Genomic DNA, 12,396 nt, shown 5'->3' on the forward strand with positions numbered 1-12,396 from the left:
GCATGATATAAAAGTTGGACTAAAAAGGAGAGGATGGGAGACACCAATTTTATGGTGTTAAAAGGCAAGGAGCAATCTCGGTATGTGAAAAGAGAACAACTCAGACCCTGGGAGGTACAGGAAAAGGAGAGCCATGAACTTTTGCCTTTCAGAACCACTCCTGGAGACTTTCTCACAAAAAAAAAATATACCGAATTGCAGCTCTCCAAAGCAATTCAAGCACCTTTTAATTAACCAAGTGCTGGACCTGCCATCTTCTACCAGTGGGCTCTGACTAACTTTGATTGCCATTCTTCTTAAGCTTGAGGAATTTATGGGAAACATTAATGGCTACTGGGCTTCCATACAAAATACAATAGACCTTTCTAGATGTTTCTATCAGCCCATTCCCTTGGCTATTGTTTCCTGGGAGTACACAAGGGATATCATGTTAGTGGCATGGGCAAATAAGGCAAGTTAGACTATCCTCAAGTGGGCTGTCTGAAATAAGGAACACAATTTAATCATGCAAACTGAGCTGGGGACCCAAAATCTACCAACCAGTCAAAAGACTACATTGGAAGCACTGTCAAGCAGTACCCCTTAAATGAGGCAGGTCCCACTTGGGGAATGTCAATAATTGTAAGCAACACTTCATAGGAGCACTATATACACTCCTTAGGGCTGTGCTTCTCATGTGAAAGTCTAATACTATCTTGACATCCCTCAGTACCATGGTAAACTGTACCTAAGGATGGGTCAGTCATAACAGACCACCTAGTATTTAATGTTTAAAAAAGCATATAGCTTCAGCTACAACAATCAGACAAGAAAAAGAAAAGGCATCCAAATTAGTAAGGAAAAAGTAGAGCTGTCACTATTTGCAGATGACATGATGCTATTCATAGAAAACCCTAAAGACTCCACCAAAAGACTGTTAGAATAAATGAATTCAGTAATGTTCCAAGATACAAATTTAGTACACAGAAATTAGTTCCATTTCTATACACTAATAATGAAGTAGTAGGGAGAGAAATTACTAAAACAATTACATTTACAATTGCACCAAAAAGAATAAAACATTTAGGAATAAACTAAGATGGTGAAAGACCTGTACCCTGAAAACTATAAAACACTGATGAAAGAAACTAAAGGCAACACAAACAAATGGCAAGATATTCCATGCTCATGGACTGGAAGAATAAATATTGTTAAAACATCCATACGACCCAAAGCATTCTAAAGATTCAATGAAATCCCAATCAAAAAGCAATAGCATTTTTCAGAGCTAAAACACAGAATCCTAAAAATCTGTATGGAACCACAAAAGACCCCAAAACACCAATGCAATCTTGAGAGGGAAGAACAAAGCTAAAGGTATCATAACCTAGATTTCAAGATCTACTACAAAGCTATAATAATCAAAAAAGTACGGGTACTGCCACAAAAAAAGACAGAGATCAATGAAAAAGAACAGAGAACCCAGAAATAAACTCACATGTATAGGGTCAATTTATCCACAACAAAGGAGGCAAGAATATACAATGGGGTTAAAACCATCTCTACATACAAAAGAACAAAACTGGACCACTTTCTTATACCACATATAAAAATAAGTTCAAAATGGTTTAAAGATCTAAATGTAAGACCTGAAACCATAAAATTCCTTGAAGATAACATAGGCAATAAATTCCTGGATATGAGTCTTAGCAATGTTTTTGTTTGTTTGTTTTGGCGTCTGTCTCCTCAGGCAGGGGAAACAAAAGCAAAAAGAAACAATTTGGATTACATCAAAATAAAAAGCTTTTACACAATGAAGGAAATCATCAACAAAACAATGTAACAAACTGAATAGGACAAGATATTTACAAATGACATATCTGATAAGGGGTTAATATCCAAAATATATAAGAAAACTCATACAACTTAACATCAAGAAAACAAAAACAATCTAATTAAAAAATGGACAGAGGACGTGAATAGACATTTCCCCAAAGAAGACATACACATGGCCAAGAGACAAAGGAAAAGATGCTCAGTATCACTCATCATTAGGGAAACGCAAATCCAAATCACATGAGGTATCACCTTACACCAGTCAGAATGGCTAGTACCAAAAAGACAAGAAATAACAAGTGTTGGTGAGAATGTAGAGAAAAGGAAACGCGTGCACTGCTGGCGGGAATGTAAATTCATGCAAACCACTGCAGAAAACAGTATGGAGGCTCCTCAAAAAATTAAAAAATTACAATACCATATGATCTAGTAATTCCACTTCTGAGTATTTATCCAAAGAAACAGAAAACACTAATTCAAAAGGATATATGCACCCCTATGTTCACTGAAGCTGTATTTCCAATAGCCATGGTATGAAAGCAACATTAGTATCCACTGATAGCTGACTGGATAAAGAAGATGTGGTATATATACAATGGCATATTATTCAGCCTTAAAAAAGAACAAATTCTTGCCATTCACAACATGGATTGGCTAGAGGGTATTATGCTAAGTGAAACAGACAAAGACAATTACCATATGATTTTACTTATATGTGGAATCTAAAAACCAAAACCAACCAACAAACAAGTAACAGCAAAGACTCAAATACAGAGAACAAACCTGGTGGTTGCCAGAGGAGAGAGGGTTGGAGAGATGGATGAAATAGGTGAAGGGGAATCAAGAGGTACAAACTCCCAGTTATAACAAATAGGTCATGCGAATGAAAAGTACACCATTAGGGGCGCCTGGGTGGCACAGCTGGCTAAGCATTCAACTCTCAGGTCCTGATCTCAAGGTCTTGAGACTGAGCCCCACGTCAGGCTCCTCACTCAGAGCAGTGTCTGCTTGAGCTTCTCTTTCTCCCTCTCCCTCTGTCTCTCTCTCTCTCTCTCTCTAAGTAAAAAAAACCCTTACAAGTAAATAAAAGATTAAGTTTCAAAAAAAATTTTTAAAAAAGTACAGCATAGGGAATACAGTCAATAATATTGTAGTAACTTTGTATGGTGGCAGATGGTAACTACACTTATCATGGTAAGCATTTTGTAATGTATATACATGTTGAATCACTATGTTATACACTGGAAACTAATTTATTACATGTCACCATACTTCCATTTCAAATTTTTAAAAAATTGAAACAAAAAATAAGAAATAAAAGACATTTTGAAGACAAATGCAAAATTTAAATATGGACAGTATAAGAAGAATATATCATTGAATTAATGTCAATTCTCTTAAAAGTGATAATGGTATTCTGATTATGTAAGATAGTCCCTTTCTGAAAAGTTGCATACTACTCAATGGTGATATTTCAAAATATCTAAAAATTATAGATACGTTTGGTGATATGGGATGCATTTTTGACTTAAAAAAGGATTAAAGCAAAATGTGGCAAAATGGTAATAATTAGTGAATGTTGGTAAAGGGTAGACTGGTATCCTTGTACTACTGTTTCAACTTTGGTAGGTTTGAAATTTAAAAGACGGGGGACTAAAGCTGGGCTTATAAACATGGAAATGGAATTTGGAATATGGAAAATACAAAGAGCTCCGAAAATGCTACAATGTCACATAGATAGTAAGAGTTCACTGAAAATACTAGAAGAGTTGAGATTATCCAATCTCAAGGGACACCTAGCAAGAAATTTATGAAGTTATGTATATGCTTTCACTTAAAAAAAAAATTAAACTGGATGGAGCTCAGCAATAAACTGAGATCTTCATTTATATTACACTAGTCATGGATTCAATCAAACCTGACACAGTTCTCATTACCCAAGCCAGGCAAAGAATGTGTGAACGTCAAAAGAGTTTGCCAGTCTTTGTCAAAGAAGTGAAATATTCTGTTCAGGTAGCCACGCATATGAGGAAAACTTAAGAATTAAGTCCATGGAGAAATATTATCTAAGGAAAAAAGGAAATGATAAAAGTTATAATCCCAAAACCATTCATAAAGCACTTACAAGTGCATCAAGTTATGTACAAGAGTAATTTTATTTATACATAATTTTCACCTTCTGTGTTCACTTTAGAATCTAATCTCCTAGGAGATGTAACCTCACTGTAGTAAAACAAAAGGCTGATGAGCTGATGAGCTCTTTTCCACATAGTTTTGGCCAGCCATTTAAATCGCCAGTCCATTATGAGATGGCTACTCTGAATGAAAGCTTTTCATGATCTAATGAGTTTAAGAAATGCTGGCAGACGGATCCTGCCCTATGATTAATAATCTTAGATGGGAACACAAAATCAAAATGCAAATACAGTTTACACGGTAAAAGCAATGACGAACATATACACTTAAGGGAAGCATTAAACTCTACTAGATCTGGAGTTCCAAAACTCAACCCTGACAGCTGTGTGACTTTGGATAAATTATATAACCCGTCAGCTTTGATGTTCTCATCTATAAAATGGGTATTTTTTCAGGCCTACCTTCTTGACTAGTGAGAATGATGTAGGATTATATATATATATGTATGTGTGTGGGTGTGTACATATATACACACACACACACACACACACACACACACACACACACACACACACACACACAACAACTTAATAATGCAACCCCAATAGTTTACACATAATAATTATATTTAGGAGGAAGGAACATTCATGTGTCAATATCATAATTTATTCATGCTTTTTAAAATATGTAATTGCTAATTTTTTTCATTTATTGAAGTCCAATAAGATATTAATCTCCAACATGTCAGCAAACTTTGATTATTCATGCACTCTGCTTGATTCTACACGTACTTTTTAATTTTCCTTCACCTAAATTTTTTTTCCTGCATCTACTGATCCATAGTAATAACCCTAGAAAAGGATATTTTGTTCCTAGAATTTTTAGTGAATTCTGGAAGAAATGAGTAACTTTGCGGTAGAATACACCTAAGAGATTTAGCAATTATAGGAAATATTCTCTATAGTACAATTTGATAAAGGAAGTTTGGAGTTAACACTTAGGGGAGGTGAGAATTGTACTGCGTAGTCTTAATTAACAACTTTATTTGGCCAAGGAGTTTGATATTAGCATTGATGAAGGTGAGAATTGAATTCTGAAATTTGTGAATAAACTAACTGTGTAAAAAGGAAAAGCAGAATGATTTAGTGAGAGGGCTTATAGGAAGCCAATAGCTCATTCACTAGCCTTTCAGCAAAGAAAAGCAACTGGAAAATCTAAGTATGAGTCAACTCTAAAAGAAAATTTCACTTTTCCTTAAAAAAAAAAGAAGAAAAGCAAAAAACATCTCCATCTCACAGAGGGAAGCACTAAGAGTTTTAAATTATAGCTATGAAAAAAATTATAGCTATGAACTTTTCAATGATTCTGTAGAATTATAAAAATTTATAGCAGTACTATAAAAATGGTCCAAAATTCTAATGACACAGAAGGATCCAGGAAAATTTAATTCATGTTAAAAAAAAAAAAAAAAGAAGGCTACTGATGATGGGTTGGTTGCCTTTCTCAGGGAATCTGCATCTCCCCTTGAGGCTTAATTTGTAATAAAGAAATAAAGTTTGAATAATTTTTCTTGAAAATTTTTCTGGAAACTCCTCTCTATATTTCATCATAGTTGTCACCTTGGGATCTGTTTGATCCACACTGCCCACTATCATATGAAATACACTATCATATGAAAAAAATACTCTCTTGGCTCAATAATAGATCACAGACCACTGCTCCACCACAATTATTTAACAGATCTTTCTTTGAGATTTACTTATCCTATAGAATAAATTTATCATCCTCATCTAATAAAGTCCAAGGTATCCCTCTATCAGCTCACTTAATTTTTTTTCCTCTCCAGTTCCCTTATCATCCTGAGTAATTTCAAATACATGTTTATAAACCAGACATCACCACAGCCTTATAGTTCCTCAAATGTCTCTACAAGATCAACAATCATCTACATTATACTTCAGCAATTTAGTTATTTAAAAAAGCCTTTTATAACTACTTCCTTTCAATTCCACCTTACTTTTACACAAAACCTGTTTTTCACTCTCACGAAAAATTTAGCTTTATTATATCACATCTAGTTTATCAGCTATCCCCGGCGTCCTCTAACCCCCAGCCAATTCTGGACCCACAGTTATATCTTTCAAATATACTCTCACTAGCACCTAAAATCATTTACCTAATCCACTTCACACCATAAACCAAACATATTAACCTCTAAGCAGAGTGTTCTTTCTCCTCCGTTGCTAAGTACTGGGGAAGAAAATCATTAAATTCTACAGATTCTTCACTAAGAATTTGGGTATTATAGTTTCAAAAGGATTCTCAATGCTATATGGTCATCCAATTAGTTAAACCTTCCCATTCCCACTGCTCAATGAAAAGTAAATAAATAAAAGCTATGAATCACGTACCTGCTTTTATTACCTTCTCTTTCTCTATACTGGGTGCACACTAGAATTACCTAGAGATCTTACTTTTTAAAATGTCAATGTCTTGGCCCTACCCAAAAACAATTAAGTCAGAATACTGATGCAGGGGAGGGAGAAGAATTCTGGGTATGGGAACCATGTCTGCTCTTTACTTTTTATTTGCTTCTAAAGTTTAATCTACTTTTTCTTCTCTAAAGTTATTATTTTAACTTTCTAATAACTTCAACCTTTTTCTCTTATAAATCCAAAACTTTTCTAAAATTTTCAAGTTTATTACAAAATAGGCTGTAAAAAACAGGTTATTTTGACCTATGTGTCATTAAAAAAATTAAGGCTCCATGTTCAGCAATTCATTTAATGACATAATGCATTAAGTAAAATAATACCTAAAGGATACAACATTTAACAGTACATTATAGTTTGTATCATCACAATACATACAATTTTATATAACTATGAAGTAAATACTTGGGTAATAAAGTCTTTCTAGTTTACAGCTACAAAAAATATAATGATCAATTAAATATACTTCCTAATAGTGGCAAATATAAGAAAGCAATATATTCAATTTTTAAGAGCAAATGATTTTCCTAAAATATATATGGTGTTAGAGGATGCCAGAAGACACGTATTTTTAGTGGAAACTTAACTGTTACACCAAAATGCCAATTAAGGTGGTGTTTTTGTCTGAGTAGGACAGTCTGAGTATATAGACTCATCCAAATGTGCTAGCCCAATTCTGACAACACTTTTAATGCCAACTTGCATACTGTCCCTTATATAAGATGAAAGGAGAATCCAGAATCATCTACAACGCTGTTTTTCAAATACACTTTTTTTTTTTAAGATTTTATTTGTATTTATTTGAGAGACAGCAAGAGAGAGAAAGCACAAGTAGGCGGAGGGGCAGAGGGAGAAGACTCCCTGCTGAGCAGGGAGCCTACTGCAGGGCTTGATCCCAGGGTCCTGGGACCATGACCTGAGCCAAAGGCAGACACTTAACTGAGCCACCCAGGAGCCCCTCAAAATACTTTTGCTCACCATCTTCTCTACCCACTTTTAGACATGCCCCCAACATACAGTCAACAGTCATTATTAAATCATAAGATCTTCTAGAAAATGTTGAGACACTGAAATTCCCTTTCTGCAAACTAGTCTGAAACTTTTTTTTTCATTGACCCATGTTATTAATAACTTGTTTCCACTAGAATTCAAAATGATTTAAATTCTAAAAGTCTACAAATGACTATGCAATGTGGAGAGTCACTAAGTGGAATCACCACATAAAAAGTGTTCTTGAAAAAGTGTTCAGCCAAAAAGAGACACCCTGAATTGTCCTTAGCCATTGAGGAAATGAAATATGTAATTTAAAATCATGAGGCCCAGATGGTTTCACTGAAGAATTCCATCAAATACTTAAAGAATTTACACAATCTTGTAAAATTATTTAATCTTACACAATCTCTTCTAAAAAGTAAATGAGGAGGGAACATTTCTCAACTCATTTTATGAGGCCAGTATTAGCCTAATACCAAACTAGACAAAAAGCAGTATAAAAAATGAAAAGTACAGATAAATAGCTATCATGAACTTAGATGCAAATTTCTAATAGACTTTTATTAGTAAACAGAATCCAGTAATACATAAAAGGAGTAATATACCATAATCAAGTAGGATATATTCCAAAATGCAAGGCTGGTTCAATATACAAAAATCCATTACTATAAAGCACTATACCAAGCACCTAAGGGTGAAAAATCATATCAATTCACACCAAAAAAAACTGATAAAATCCAACACCCATTCATGATCAAAACTCTCATCAAACTAGTAGAGAACGTCCTTAACTTGATAAAGAACATCTTCAAAAATCTTACAGCTAGTACCATCATTAATGATTAAATACTTTCTTCCAAAGATCAGATGAAAATGTAAAACAAAAAACTATAAAACTTTCAGAAAAAAAAAAATTAGAGAAAAACTTTGGGATACAGGGCTAGGCAAAGAGTTCAACTGGATAACAAAAGTAGGCTACAAAATAGGAAACTGGTAAACTGGCCTCATAAATTAAAATATGCAAAAGATCAGTCATGAACATGAAAAGATATACTATAGACTAGGAGAAAATATTTGAAAACTACATGTCTGACAAAGGACTAGTATCTACAATACATAAAGAACTCTCAAAACTCAGTAAAAAATCTGATTAGAAATGGGCAAAAGACATGAACAGATAGTTCATCAAAAATGTGATATACAGATAACAAACACATGAAAAGATTTTCAACACCACTGCCATTAGGAAAATGCAAAATAAAACCATAATGAGTTATCACTACATACTTAGCAAACTGAGTAAAGTAAAATAGTGACAAATGCTGATAAGGATATGGATAACCTAGACCACTCATACACTGCTACAGGAAATGTAAAATAATACAGCTACTCTGGAAAACATTTTGGCAGTTCCTTACAAAGCTAAACATGCAACTACCAAACAACCTAGCCATCATGGAGAAATAAAACCTTAAGTTCATAGAAAAACCTGTACCAGAATGTTCACAACAGTTGTATTTGTAATAGTCAAAAATTAGAAACAACCCAGATGTTCTGTAACGGATGGCTGAACAAATGGCAGTACATTCATACCATGAAATGTTACACAGTAATAAAAAGAATGGTGACAAATGCAGTAACTTGGATGGATTTTGAGGGAATTATGTTAAGTTATTAAAAGCAAAACCCAAAAGATCTTTAAGGGTAGGATTCCATTCACATCACATTACTGGAACAACACAATGGAGCACAAATTCAGGATGTGGGAGTGGAATGGGAATGGGTGGGTGGGTGTGGCTATAAAGGGCAAGAGGAGAGATTCTTATGGTGATGGAACTGTTTTGTATCTTCACGATATCAATACCAATACCCTGCTTGTGATATTATACTATAGTTTTGCAAGATGTTACCACTGGGGGACACTGAATAAAAGGTATGCAGGGTCTCTCTGTATTATTTCTTACAATTGCATGTAAATCTACAATTATTTCAAAAACAGAAATTTTTTAAAGCGTTGCTGCATATGTATTTGTACTTGTCCAAAATTTTCTTTAGTACATTCCCACTAAAAAAAATATTTCATTCATTTGAAATGATGTACTTCTGTATCATTGGGAGAAATTTCTAATCATTGAGGTAATGAAAAGTAAATGGACTTTTGTAGGTAAAAGTGTGTCCTCTCTATTAAACTATTAAAATAGAATATGTTTAAGGAGATGACTTCATTGCCCATAAAACATAATTAGGTGACCTACAAGGCAATATTCAAACCAAATTCTATCACATATTTACCTTCATACAGGACATAAAGAAGCAAATTTGTTTTATGATTACAAATGGATTGATCAATAAGTATTTTACACAATAAAATATTAGCCTATCAAATTATTTTCTAAAATACACTGATTTTGAGCTTGCTTATATTTTTCAAAGATTTATTTGAGAGAGAGAGAGAGAGAGAGAGAGGGCGCGCGCATGCTCACTAGCAGGGTGAGGGGCAGAGGGAGAGAGAATCTCAAGCGGACTCTGCACTGAGAGCAGAGCCTGACCTGCGGCTCAACCTCAGGACCCATGAGATCACAACCTGAGCCAAAACCGAGTCAGACACTTAACCAACTGAGCCACGCATGCGCCCCTGATTTTGAGTTTACTTTTAAATCCACATTTATAGCTGACTATAACCTTGAACAGCTGTTGAATTCTATTATACAGATTTATATATATGTAATAAATATACAAGCATATGATAATAATTTAAAATATTTTTAGAATACATAAATTACCTGCACACAGAACATTGCCGCTGAGGCTGAAGAGCAGTGAACATAACGATCATAGAATAGTTTCGAGGTGGTGCCTTTATAAATTTTCGGAATTTATCACCATTCATTCGGAAGATTGAGCGCCTGGAACTCCATTCCATCAGTTGTTCTACTTTTTCAGCTAAAAGATTCTGCAATTAAACATAGGAATTTAAATTTAACACAGAGTTAAAGTTCTTCACTTTGTATTTCATATAAACTGAATTACATGAAATTGTGTCTTAACCAAAACTAATTTCTGCTAAAAGTCCTTTTGGTGAGTGTATTCATTATTAATTGACTATGTATGCATAAAATATTTCATTTTATTTTTCCTAATGATCACAAAGGTTTATACAACAGTAACAAAAGCAAAAACAGTCTACCACTTCCATAAAGATGAAACAGACATGCTTTTTCCTAATCCTCTCACTAAATACAACAAAAAACTCTGGCCATTATATAAAAAAAAAACAAACAGAAGGAGGCTCTGAAAAAGGATGTCCAGTGTTAAAAAAAAAAAAAAGAAGAAGAAGGAAACCCTACTTGCAACAACACAGATAAACACAGAGGATATTATGCTAAGTGAAATAAGCCAGTCACCTAAGGACAAATATGGCATGATTCCACTTGTATGAGGTATCAAAAATAGTCAAACTCATTAGAAGCAGAGATAAGAATGTTTGTTGCCAGGGGTTAGGGGAGGGGGAAATGGATAATTGTTACTCAATGGATATAAAGTTTCGGCTGTGCAGGATAAGTAAGTTCTAGAGATTCCCTGTGACATAGTATCTATAGTTAACAGTAGAGTATTGTGACCTTTAAAATGTTAAAAAGGACAGATTTCATGTTAAGTGTTTGTACCACAACCTATACACACATGCAAAGAAAAGAAAATTTTTAAAGGTGATGTAGGTGTTTAGTACTTTGATTGTGGTAACGGAATCACAGATGTGTACATATGTCAAACTCACTGATACATATATCAAATGTGTTCAATGTTTTGTATATCGATTATAACCCATAGCTTTAAAAAAAAAAAAAAAGAGGAGGAGAAGGAGAGAGGAGAAGCAGACCTCTTTCCTGGGTTAGGGCAAAAGACTTGGTGAATTGCTCTGCACCTACTTGAGGAAGAGAAAAGATAAATCAAAAGAAATGAAAGAGAGGAGGGACAGAGGGGCAGTAGCTTGGTCAAAGAGCAACATGCTTAATTAGTAATGGGACGGAACATTGAGGTAAGTGCACAATGGCAGACTGACGGTATAAAAAAGAAGTATTATAGCTAATTACTGGCATAATTGTTACAAAAAAAAAAACAACACAAAATTTTACCTTAACAAAAGGTATTCACTGAAATTCATTCTAATGTCAAAACAAATTATTTGGATTTGATTATATTTGACTTTGGGCCTTTAATTCTGACAGCAAATATAATATGAATATATTTCCATACAAAACAAAACAATACTCTTGTTAAACTGAAAATTAAAGCTTATTTTAGAAGATACTGCTCTGCTTCATCAATACACACAAAATAGCTAAAACCTAAGCAGAAGGACTTTTACTAACTTTTCTTGGTTTGAATTCTGAGAAATAGTGAAAGTATTTTTCCATGTTAAGCATAATTTACTAGTGTTTGTCTTACTATTTTAAAATCTTCAATTGTTTACCCTAACACTCAGTGAGTTAATTCAGGATCTATAAATTCTTCTGAAATAATTTTAAAATAATAAAATATATACTGTATAAATATTTTATTTATAAGAAGGACTGTGACCCTCTATGTAGAGACAGAACCTCCAGACTGGAAATTGAGCGAGATAAATAAACCCTCATGAGGGCAGAAGGGAAGTGGTCTAAAAAACAGATACTTACCTGCAAGTTCCTAGGGTATTTTCATATACTTTTCTCAATAAATACAATAAATACAAATACAAACACACACTTTCCTTTTAAATTCTGTATTTCTAAAGTAATCTTACTCTCTTTGTTCTTGTTTTTAAAAAAGTCACATCATTACACCAATATGTATCTTTCAAGGCATTAAATAACTGTGAAAGGCAGAGGAATTTTGCTCTACCTCTACTTTTTGAGTTATCGAGGAAGCAAGCCAGTTTCATGGATGCTGGCAAAAACAAGAATCCTGAGTCAGAAATAAG

The 12,396-nt window shown here is 33.8% G+C and overlaps 1 protein-coding gene across 5 annotated transcripts in view; it reads right to left on the reverse strand.

Annotated features, from left to right (window-relative positions):
- The window catches only part of TUSC3 (tumor suppressor candidate 3), a 213,295-nt gene that overhangs the window by 131,844 nt on the left and 69,055 nt on the right, over positions 1-12,396 (reverse strand). For all 5 annotated transcript variants that reach the window (XM_025886249.2, XM_025886250.2, XM_073902373.1 and 2 more), the window contains exon 2: positions 10,220-10,389. In XM_025886249.2, the coding sequence (XP_025742034.1) occupies positions 10,220-10,389 (170 nt within the window). The remainder of the gene's footprint in view (positions 1-10,219; positions 10,390-12,396) is intronic.

Source organism: Callorhinus ursinus, unplaced genomic scaffold (assembly GCF_003265705.2).
Source record: "Callorhinus ursinus isolate GAN/ISIS: 27379988/994484 unplaced genomic scaffold, GSC_fseal_2.0 scaffold17, whole genome shotgun sequence".
NCBI lineage: Eukaryota > Metazoa > Chordata > Mammalia > Carnivora > Otariidae > Callorhinus > Callorhinus ursinus.